Genomic DNA, 12533 nt, shown 5'->3' with positions numbered 1-12533 from the left:
ACCGACTTTGAGAGGCTGAACAGGTTCGAACCACTTAGAGCGCCTAGTTATCGTTGGGAGGTATTCCCGAATCCAGCGAGACCAGAAGTGATCCACTAAACACTGTGCTAGGCGCCAACAATCTCGCAAAACATTCTTTCCGTTGTTCACTGGTATCTCTGGTTGTGTAATTCCCTTTGTTCCGAATAACAGAAAGTGGTTGGGTGTTAGCGACTCTTGCTCCGACGACTCCATTGGGATGTATGTAAGCGGTCTAGAGTTAACGATCGATTCGGCTTCTAGCGTTACGGTTTCCAATACCTCGTCGCTAGGATGATGAGGGTGATCCGCAATCGCTAACATGGCCGCCTTTACTGAGCGCACCATTCGCTCCCAGGATCCGCCCATATGAGGCGCCGATGGAGGGTTGAAAATCCAGCTTGTCTTGGCACTCGTGAATGTTACCGCACAGTCTTTGTGAATATCCTGTATCTGTTTTTTCATAAGGTTACTTGCCCCAAGAAAGTTCGTCCAGTTATCGCTGTTTGAAGTCTCCGGAGAACCACGACGAGCCACAAATCGCCGGATGGCCATGATACACGACTGGGTGGAAAGACTATGTACTATCTCGAGATGTACAGCACGTATCGTAAGGCACATAAATAATGCCACCCACCTTTTTACCAAACTGCGACCTTGTCTCACTTGAATTGGTCCGAAATAGTCCAATCCTGTATGAGTAAATGGTCTAATCAATCCACAGTGGTCCAGGAAGCAAAATTAGCAGGAAACAATTGTTTACGCTTTTATTATTGGGTTTAGAGATTTGAAGTCTTCGGCACATTAGTTGCAATTAATAAACTGCGTTTTTCGGCCATAGTGGTTTTAGGGTGGTCCTAAAGCAAACTATGAATTAATAAATTATTTCAAAATCTGGATGAGATAGAACAATGCATCCTTCCACAATAATTTAGAATAATCAATTTAAGGCAACTTTGTCGAAGATATTGGTTGTGTATCTTTAACCGTTTTACATTAGAACGGTTTACATATCCTAAGTTAGGGTGCTTCTTAAAAAAACAGTTTTTATTCAATAACTTTTTCATTTGAATTTTCTCAATAAAGTAATGTTCTAAGAAATTCAAGAGCCTATAAAGGCGCAACTTTTGGTGGAAAAAGATTTTTTTATACTACCTGGTTCAATAGTTATGATAGATTTTAACAAAAAAATACACAACCAATATCTTCGACAAAGTTGCCTTAAATTGATTATTCTAAATTATTGTGGAAGGATGCATTGTTCTATCTCATTCAGATTTTGAAATAATTTTTTAATTCATAGTTTGCTTTAGGACCACCCTAAAACCACTATGGCCGAAAAACGCAGTTTATTAATTGCAACTAATGTGCCGAAGACTTCAAATCTCTAAGCCCAATAATAAAAGCATAAACAATTGTTTCCTGCTAATTTTGCTTCCTGGACCACTGTACAATCCAGTAACGCGAGCTGACGGTAGCGATGACATCATAGGAGGAACAGGGATTGCCTTTCCAACGCGACAGGTCATGCACTGCTTTGATATCTTCCGAATTAAAACTCGCAGTCCGGGTACGAAGAATCGTTGACGCATTTCATTACAGACCGTCTCGTTGTTCCCATGGCGAAACTTTCGGTGATAGCTTTCGGCCAGAAGGTGTACTGCAACGTGCTTTCTGGATAGTAGAATCGGAAACTTGGTATCGTACGGCACAGTTGGTGCCTCGGATATTCTGCTGTTCATCCGGATAACACCGTAATCATCAATAAAAACCGACAGTCGGTATAGGGCACTAGACTTCGGTATTGAAACTGGACTTGTACAGTTTTCTCGATTACGACGTAGAATGACATACTCATCTGGGTACGATTCCGCTTGTATTTGTTGCCATAAGAGTTTCTCTGCTAGAAACAATTCCTTCTTAGACATGAAACACGGTTTGATAACTTTTTCACCTTTGAACCGGCGCCCAGCTCGTAGTACGTATGCTGTCGTCCTCAGTAAACGATTCCAGTTTGAGAACCTAGAAGCATCTATCAACGAATAAAGAATCGTCCCGTGGTAAAGAAACACTGAACGTAATTCGGTTTCGGCCTCTGCTCGATTTAATGACGGTTCTGAGGGCCAGTGATCTGGTGTTTGGTACAAGAATTCTGGTCCTTTAAACCACGGGCTGTTTGGGTCAAAGTTCGGCCCGTCCTTAAACTTGGTGGCAGCATCGGCGATGTTCATTCTCGAAGGTACATAGTGCCACTCATCTACACTGGTTGTAGTGACAATTTCTCCTACACGGAAAGGTACGAACTGGTGGTATCGTAGACTGTCGGATCGCAACCAACAAAGCACGGTAGTAGAGTCCGTCCAAATGAAGCGGTTAGTAATTTTGATGTCTAGCGATTTAAGCACACAATCCATCAATCTCGTTCCGATCATCGCCGCTTGTAACTCAAGACGTGGGATAGATAGCGGTTTTAACGGTGAAACTTTGGTTTTTGCCGCTACCAACACGCATCTAGGCCCGCATCCACTGCAGAATCGAAGATATAGAACAGCCGCACAAGCTAGTTCGCTTGCATCTACGAAGAGATGAGCTTCCACATCCTTGAGCATGGAACTGTTGACCCCTTTGAAAAAGCAACGAGGCACACTGACAGCATTCAGTTTCTGCATCTGTCGGCACCAAGTCCTTCAACCATCTCGCAAGTCGACCGATATCAGATCATCCCAATCCGTTCCACTTCTCCATATTTGCTGCATTAGAACTTTGCCATGCAAAACAAAGTGATTGCATCCCATCGGATCGAACAGAGACATGACCGTTCGCAAGACTTGACGCTTAGTTGGTATACTTTCGCTTTCAACTAATGCTTTGATTTCCTCCTTCATGTTGCTCAAATCGAATGTGAAAACATCTTCCTTCGGTATCCAGATCAGGCCCAACACGCGTTCTGTATAGAGTTTATCCAGGTTCATAGATACTTGCTGTCGCTCAACTGTTTCACCGATACCCGTTAGAACTTCGTCCGAATTTGAGCTCAAGTTACGGATCTCGAACCCCGCCTGTCCATGAATATATTTCACCTCTTTGACTAGTCGAATAGCTTCCTCTACGGTGTCTACACTGTCCAAAAAATCGTCCACGTAGTGGTTATCCCTGATGGCCCTCGCCGCCCTTGGGAAGATTTCTGCAAACTCTATTGCTGCACTAAGCCTAGTGGTAAATACCAGACCCTACTCACTTCGGTAGATTGAAGTTCTTCCGGAGTGATACGATGGGCGTACCCTTTCATTTCGTACTCCGAAATCTGTTCCATCACTCTTGATGCAAGAGCCGGTTCTTTACTTAACCGCCTCTCCAGCGCTTTCATGCGCCGTAGTGCCATCGGGTAGCTGTCAGGAAAACAGATGTGATCGTATTTCCATAGCAATCCCGTTTCGAATGCACCGTTGACCCGCTGAGTGGTGGTTTCCATGATTTGACGTGCTCGTTTGTCCTCGTCAGCCTCCGGCTTTACAGTCACGCTTGACTCTTCAACGGCGAAAAATTGTTTCATCCACTGATGCAGATCACGATTTGACATACCGTCGTCTATGTATACATTCAACTGCTCCATAACGTTACTGCTCTGGGAGCTTTTTCCGAAGATACACCATCTCAGGCGGGTTTTAGTCGCCACTAGCTCGTTGTTATTACCCTCTCTCGTTCGCAGCGCTGTCAATAGCCGGATATGCTCGATTACGATGATTACCCCAGGAACTGCGTTGGTATAGCTCTGTATAGGAAGGCCTTTCAGATGAGGAAAAGTATAGGACAGTTCTTCGTAGTCCAACGTTTGTGCCGGTAATTGCAAATTCTGTACTGTTCTCACGTTATGAAGCTTGAACTTCTTTCCATTTCCGTGAATTACTACGCTGATACGCTGCGACTCCTTTTCCTCTCTGGTAATATTTCCAGTCCAACTTAGACAGAAGCCGTTTGTAGGTGCTTTGATTCTCAAAGCCAACGCAATATTACACTCCAGTAAGGTTGATTTGGACCAGTCATCGAGAAACGCATACGCATAGCGATACTCATGTGATCTACAACATTTTGTACCGCAAGACCGAAATCTATCTGCGACTGCAAATTATCAGTCTTAAGAGAAGGAACTGTTCGGAGCTTCTGAAGAAGCGAGTACATAAGTATTTCCGGTCGACCGTACAATCGACGCAGTGTACCAATCACGAATGGAACCGATTGCGGCATGAGTAATCGACTTTTTACTGCGTCTAACGCCTGTCCTTTCAAACAACGTTGTAATCTCGCCAGATTCTCCGCGTCACTGAATCCACATGTATCAGTCGAATTGCAGAACGAACTGTAGAATATTGGCCAATCTTGCGGATCTCCGGAAAAGGACGGTAGCTCCCTTGGCATAACTTGCCTTGCGGCCATTTGTTCATTCGTTGGTTAACAGCGCCCTAGAACAGCGGATCGATCTATATACTGTTGCTGTCGTTGTTCGATCTGAGGAACGGATATGGACGGGGGTACGGACGACTGAAGGAACGGAATATCGAATGGACGTGAAGTGACGTGGGAAACTGGTGGTATCAACACATTCGTATTTGCACGGTAGCCACCAATATTTGTAAGCATAACGTTTGGCTGTGATGAAATCGGTATGTAATTATTTACCATCCCTGGTACATCACCGCCAAAAGGCCCGGGGGGTTGTTACGGGTCCATGTTGTTTGACAAGTAGTACTTAACGTTGCTCCAGTACGTACACTCGATACTGATAACCCAGGGCATTGGAAGTTAACCGTACTGCCTCCCATCCGACGATAATGTTCCCCAATCAAGCATGACTTTTTTTTTTTTTTTTTTTTTTAATTGCCCACCACACTCCCCCACACCAAAAAGCTCAACAAGGAGCCCCCTGGTAATGGACGCAACTAATCTCAGCTCATTAACACTGGCAAAAATTTTAATACTAACAAAAAAAAAAACAACAAGAAGAGCTGAGATTAAAAACAATTTATTCTAAGATGTGCAATTAACTAATTTATTGGTGTGGAATCCCAGTGGAAATAAGTTTCCTTTTAAGGGATCCACGTTTAATATCTAAAATTGAATAATATAATACTGTTGACGTTTAACTAACATTGATATACAGATAGATTACGATTGTTTAAACTTTACGCTTATTGTATAAAAATTTCATTCAGTCTTTGTCTAAAGTAGTGCTTCAATCTAGATCTAAATATGGTACGGATGTTGATTTGTTGTATGTCAAGAGGAAGTGCATTAAATTTTGTAGGACCAACAAACAGAATACGCCTTTGGCCCAGAGTTGTGGTTGTTCGAATGCGTTGCAAGTTGCCATTACGGCGCGTCGCGTACAAATGGTTTGGAGTTGAAAACTGTATGTTACGATGTGTCGTGGCATGCAGGGTGTCATGAACGAACAACAAGGTTTGCATGTCACATAAGTAAGCTATTGGTAGAACATTATGAGCTTGGTCGGAGTACAATGAAAGCGTAGAGAACAGCAGAGGTCTATTAAAAATGGTTTTAAGACACCTATTCTGAAGAGTTTGTAATTTTTTCAGATGAGAGCAAGCTGCACGGCCCCAGACTGATACAAGATAATTAAGTTGTGAGTGAATATAAGCATAGTAGTAGCTCAAAAGTGCACGCCGAGGAACATATGATCGCACTCTCCACATGATACCACAGTAAGATGCGATACGTTTTTCAACAAAACTTATATGATGAGTCCAAGATAACGTAGGGTCAAGATGTATGCCCAGGTATTTAAAGCATTTTACATTTTCAATCACGTAATCTGTTAGCTTCGGGTTGTCATGAATTGGTAACACTTTTCGCATAGAACGAAAAATCATATATTTCGTTTTAAGTAAATTCAATGACAATAAATTAGCGTTGAAATATTTGTCAAGGACATCTAGGTCACTGTTCATCGAGCTTATAATGGCACTGATATTATGATGGGGATAGAATAAGGCTGTATCATCGGCAAATAGTCTTGGAGTACCGTTAAGATTCAAGTTGCCTAAATCATTTATGTATAAGAGAAATAATAAAGGTCCTATAATACTACCTTGTGGTACACCAATTTTCGAAGGAGCGAGGTTGCTACGTTCCCCATCAATGGATACAAATTGTTGCCTATTTGTCAAGTAACTTCGAATAACGCTATTGGCAATGCCTCTGATACCATAACATTCGAGCTTTTCGAGTAAAATCGTGTGGTTTAACGTGTCGAAAGCTTTTTTAAGGTCAAGAAATAGGGCACCGACAATATTCTTACGATCTATTTCACTCATTATCTTGTCAACTAGTTCTATAATAGCAGTTTGTGTGCCAGAACCTTGTCTAAAACCGTATTGAAATTGGTAGAAGACGCTATGTTTATTTAAAAAGTCAAGCAATCTGGTGACTAATAGTTTTTCAAAAATTTTGTTAAAGACGGATAATGTAGATATGGGACGATAATTATTACAATCACAACGATCACCGGACTTAAATATAGGAATGACTTTAGAGATTTTTAGACAATCGGGATAATAACCGGACAGAATAATTTCATTAAAACATTTAGAGAGAATCCTAGAAAACGTTGTACAATTTTCTTTTAGTAAACCAGCTGATATACCATCGGAACCACTGCCTTTGTTATTATCTAGGCTGTGTATCAGCAATGTAACTTCGGTGATTGACGAGGGACGTAAAAATATTGAGTCACGAACACAACGAACAGTGCTTAAAGGATTAATGCTAGTATTGGTTGGAATATTATTTGCTAGTTTTTGTCCAATGCTAGAGAAATAGTCATTAAAGGTCTGACATATTTCTTTACAATCAACAATTCTTCTACCATTTTCTATGAGGTTTATCTTATCGTTTTTTTTGGTTAAGCCGAATGAGTTTTTCAAATTTTTCCAAAATTTTGAGTGAGGTGTATTGGTAAGCAAGTTTTCGTAAAACAATTGTTTACTCTTTTTTTCAAGGTATCAACTTTTTTAGAGATATGTAGAAGCATTTGCTTGAGATGTAAATCTGTCGGATTACTCTTGACGCGCTGGAGATAATTACTCTTTATTTTTATCAGAGTCCAAAGGTCAAAAGACATCCAAGGACAGTAAGAACCCTTCACTTTGATAGTTTTCGTTACTGTTCTGCTATAACGCTCAAGTAAGTGATTGTATGTATACATTATTGATTGAAGTATAGATTCTGCATTTTCATTGATATCAATACTGTTCATAAAACTTGAAAATTCACGATTAATTTGACGACGGTTAATGACCTTTTTTGTCAGTAACATTGGATCCTTTTCAGCAAAAAGCTCAATAGTTGATAATACTTGTGAATGATCACTAAGGTTATTAAAGATAGTGTCATTTCGTACTCGATTTACGTCGTCAAGTTTACATAAAACATGGTCAAGTATGTTGTTACTAGTTGGTCTGGTAGGAAAACAGTTTGTACAAATAAAACTGTAAGAATCTAACAGTGCCCTATATCTTGTCACAATGTTGTGGTTAATCATATTAACTGGGACATTCACATCACCTACAATAAAGCACGAACGTTTAGGTTGGACTTCATACATTAAGCTTTCTAAATATACAAAAAAATCATTAAAGTCAAAACTGGGCGGGCGATATACTCCATGAACATCATAGAACTGTCCTTTGACACACAGTTCAATGTGTATGTGATGGAACCCATCAAGAGTATGAACTTTAATAAGTCTATGTTGAATGTTTTGTTTCACATATACGGCTAAACCACCACTAGAGTGATTCCTGCAAGCAAAATAGGCTCTATATTGTGGTATTTCGTGAAGGATGCAGTTTTCATTTTTAAGCCATGTCTCTCCAATAACGATAACGTCTATAGAAGTTTTACAATTCTCTAGGTCCTGTAATATTACGTCAAACTTGGACAATTCATTTATACCTCTAACATTCCACTGTAAAATTTTTAACGATTGTTTATCATTACTAACGTAGCTATCATTGAAATTATAAATATTGTCGTGGGAGAAGTTTTTCTGATTTGTGTTGTCCATTTAATTAATAAAAATATAAAGTTAAAAAAGAGTTGAAAAAGTTAAAAAGTTAAAAAAAATAAAATAAATAAACAATATTCAATTTCTTTTTCTCCGACAAAAAGTTTTGAGAAGACTCCACAGCACTAGTTATGGTTTTGACCTCTTCCCGTACATGTTGCATTTGTGCAGATACAGCATTTGATATAGTTGTATTAAGTTTGCTAGTTATTGAGGATATGAGAGATTTTTCATTTTTCTGCATATCAACAATTCGTTTATAAATATCTGAACATTTTATCGAACAAAAATAGGGATGCTGCTTAGCTCGCCTGGCTGCAACACCTGTAATGCCACGGCATTTCAGATGGGCAGAGGCAAAGCAGTACATGCAAGTGAGAAGGTCACTTTTGTTGGTATCTTCCTGATGACAAATGCCACAAGTATCATCATAATTCACGTCTTCACAATCCATTTATATATTCCAATACTAGATCGGGCACGAAACAAAACGGAAACAAATAACGAGACAAAATGAAATAGTTATTACAATTATTTAAATCTAACAGATGCACATCAAAAAGGTAAAAAAAACCCTATATAGGGAAAAAAAACCAACTAATAAAAAAACTAATAATAAAAAATATATATTGTAAAGCAAATATGAGTAAATTGTCGAAGCGGACAAACCGCCCAACTCGGGTGCAGGCACAGTCCAGTTGTTCACAGAATAAATGAAGCAACACCTACCTTGAGTAAACATGCAGCATGCGGCGTGTCAGACCATCAACAGCACCACCACTACGGAGCCACACTGTGACTAACAATTGAAAAAAAAATGCTTGCGGATGGTACACGGAGATCGTTCTATCAGTCCGTTAAATCCGTCTCACTCAACCTCAGCAGCCAAGTGAGCAATCAGTCGAGGAAACAGAACCACTGTCCACGAACAGAGCACCGCCAACAAATCACAACACATCCACTCAAAAGAACTCACGCTTTTGCCCTTACTGCTAGTATACAGCTCGCGCACAACGAGAGCCCCCAGCACACAACTGGTACTTTGAGGAGCGCTGCCGAAGCGCAGGGCACTCTGCCACAGACAACGTACGGAAAGATATACTAAATCACTTATCCCAATATCGCGCACACACTAACAACACTTCGTCACACAAGGCACCGACCGTGATGCACCGATAAAATGGGACAACACCGCAGCTGACCCGAATACCTATTCAAGGCGGCACTACCACACTCCTGCAACACAAAAGAACTTTCTGGAAAATAGCCCAAAGGATGAAAGCCTAAGAACTATTTTCGGCCAGACACACCGATTAAGGCCACCTATCCTTATCGCACAATTCACTCCAACCACAGGTACACTAAAGGATTAATGAAATCAACCGAAACCTGCGGCTAGCGAATATAATCACTACAAAATTATTATAAATAACCGGAGCTCGAGAAGTGAGCTGCAATAACAGTCAACAGTGTTGCCAGATGATGGGCTTACGGATTGCTATATGAACTTTGTTGGAATAGTTGCAACACACCGACTGGCCGCAACACGGTGTGCGGGAGCATATGGTTTTAACTCTTGATATAAGGCAAAGGTATTTTGTGGAAAGATGGAATTATAGCTACACACTGGCAAGGATTTATAGGTTACGAGAGGTACTGCTGACACACTTGTTACTACTAGCGTATCATGGATCATTGGTCTACTATTACTAGAGGAATGTATGACCGCATTGTAGTCGTACTCTAGTGCCCTACTCGTGCCTAACATATCGTTATTACTAGCTATTATTTCTGATTGTTGATTACAATCCGATCTGGTAGGAAACTTAACAGTAGATGGCGGTGCACTGTTAGCAATCTTCCGCAGGACTCGATCGGTGCCTATCTGCTCCAGAATGTTTGTTTCTATGAACGAACTGCATCTAGTCCTCTGCAAAGAACTCACCGGTGCTCGGCGGGGAACGTCGATCGTTATTTCCGCATGAGAAACATAACCATCTGAACCCACTGGTACCAAATCGTGGGATACAATCTCAGCAGCAGAACACGGAAAACATTTACCATCTGTTGAATTTGGTGTTGATGCTGATGCAGGACCAGAAACTGCTATGTCAGGAACGTTCGATGCAGGTGGACTTGAAGTGATGAGAGCTGGACTGTGAGGAGAGACTGCTGAGCTGCTTCAGTGTTCACGATCATTGGCGAAGGATTACTGGATGACACTACTTTCACATTGTGTGGTGTGTCCACCACTTCCTGCTTGCTAAGCCACGTCCGTACTTTCTCCTTGCTAGCTCGACTGCTCAATCTCGATTTCCTACTGACTCCATCTTCTGAATTATCTGCTTCTGCTAGCAGAAACTCGTACTTTTTCTTCAAGAAAGTTTCCTCCATCTCAGCTAATTGAATTCTGACATTTGCTTTTGCTGCTTCTTCCTGCTGTATTCTTTGCATTCTTAAAGCCTTTTGTTCCTCCAACATTTTTAGGTTAAGTTCAGTTCTACTTGAACATTTCGATAGTCCCGCGACAAAAGGGCCTAACTGCAAATTAGAGCCTCTCTTTGTTTACTTTCTCTTTTGATTATTACAGAGCCATTACTGCAATTTATCCAAAGTTTCCAATATCAATCGAAAGCTTGTGGTTTTACCTTGAAAGTTTTGCTATGAATAAGGCATCAAATATAAAAGCAGTGCGGTAAATCGTGAAAGCAAAAGTAAACAAAGAGAAACTGTCATTTGCAGTTGGGCCCTTTTGTCGTGGGACTGTCGATTTGCTTGTAGACGAACGACCGACTGACACGCGTTATTGAATCATGGATTCCTCTTCCCTGCACTGCTCACATTTCCAACTGCGATTGCTATCCGCAATAGAATCTGTCACATTTGCACATCCAAAGTGCATCCATGTCTCACAAACATCACATCCTACGAGATTAACAGCTGAATCCGGTCGATCGCATTTAGTGCAGTGTTTCGCCACCTCCATCTCGTCGATACTCGTGATGGTAATATTATCACAAGAAAATCTTTGAAGATTGTTCGGATGGGGAAGAACCACAATCTTGATAGCAGCTAAATCGCAGCTTCAAAGCTGTAATATATTTTGTTTCTATGAATTCAGTTCCATAAACTAATTTTAACTTACATTTTCGTTTTTTTCTTCCTTTTCTATCCGAAACAAATAGCGCAAACTGTACGCAGTAGCTTGTATAGCTAATAGGTTTAAATTTGCTTGTACGGTATTCACATACCTAATATTACTGTCATGCCCATGTAATCGAGCCGTACTATTAGCCTAGTTATTTTTAGTTATTTTAAATTATCAGGAATAAATTTGTACTGAGACTGCACTGGTAGTTCAAGTACTGTTATATGCTGCAGGCGACAGTTTGGCACGCGGTCATGTTGCCTGACGTTTTCGACTGACATTTATGCTCTCTTCCGTTGACAGCAGTGATCGGTGTTGAACTTCACCACCGCGACACGAATCAGCCCTGCGGTTTCGTAATAACTTTCTTAAAAAAAATCAGTCCATCCTGTTCACTTTTTTTAAAACCCTTTTTTTCTTGGCTGTAGCACTTTTTTAAAAAAAATCTTCAGTCCATACTGTTCACTTCAGTCCATACTGTTCACTTTTTAAAACCCCAAAAATTGCGCTGAGTTCTTAATACTGGACTTAGCATTTGTTTCCCCCCTTTTAATGTGGAACACATTTTTGTTTTCTATGTAGGGGTGCAAACTAGAAACTCAAAAAAAAATACACGTAGAAATGTGGTCAGGTTTTGAACAATTACAGTTCAGTCAATTTTGTATCAATTATTAATACCATTTGATTGGAAATATTTCTACGTATTGATTATAGCCATGTATTTTTAATTATATATCATTGAAATGTTGATTAATAGCCAGCAGTGTCCTATTTTGTCTGCAAAAAATCTCCGGAACCCCGGATTTCCCTGCCATAGTCGACGATTTTGAAGGAGTAAGCGATATATCAAAGGGAAAGCAGCGCTCTGATTGGTCAACCGATGCAAAAGCGAAGCTGTTAGAAGCACGCAAAGCTATAAATATAAGCAAAATTATAGCTAACGTTTCAGTCCTACACGTAGCTTGCTAGAGGTAGGTTGTTGCTAGACAGCAAGACAAAAAGTGCCATAAAACGATTTGAAGCTTTAATTGCTATGCTCTGATCTTGTGTCATGAAAGATTGGATGAAATCCCATGTTATGTCGTTTCGCCTGAGAAATTGACAACTACCCCAGGGTAAATTTTGAGTGCATAAGATTAATTTCTTATTTATATAAGATGAACTCGATTGATAATGAGAAAAAGTTTATCGCTTGTAGAGAAACGCTATAAAAATAACTACTTGCATACAAAACTTGCACACAAGCTTGGCGAAAAGAAGCTTAAATATCGATATCTGTATCGC

The 12533-nt window shown here is 40.3% G+C and overlaps 2 protein-coding genes across 7 annotated transcripts in view; both read right to left on the bottom strand.

The window, feature by feature from the left end:
- Nucleotides 1–12533, bottom strand: part of LOC131437439 (coiled-coil domain-containing protein AGAP005037) — a 993236-nt gene that overhangs the window by 937543 nt on the left and 43160 nt on the right. The window lies entirely within an intron of this gene.
- On the bottom strand, nt 1398–2687 carry LOC131434045 (uncharacterized). The gene has a single exon (XM_058600679.1). The coding sequence runs from the start codon at nt 2685–2687 to the stop codon at nt 1398–1400; it is 1290 nt and encodes a 429-aa protein (XP_058456662.1).

Source organism: Malaya genurostris, chromosome 3 (genome assembly GCF_030247185.1).
Source record: "Malaya genurostris strain Urasoe2022 chromosome 3, Malgen_1.1, whole genome shotgun sequence".
NCBI lineage: Eukaryota > Metazoa > Arthropoda > Insecta > Diptera > Culicidae > Malaya > Malaya genurostris.
The sequence above is the reverse complement of the archived record's forward strand: the minus strand, read 5'-3'. Positions and strand labels throughout refer to the sequence as shown.

Excerpts from the sequence above, each read along its gene's own strand:
- LOC131434045 (XM_058600679.1), bottom strand. The coding sequence starts at position 2,687 with ATGCAGAAACTGAATGCTGTCAGTGTGCCTCGTTGCTTTTTCAAAGGG.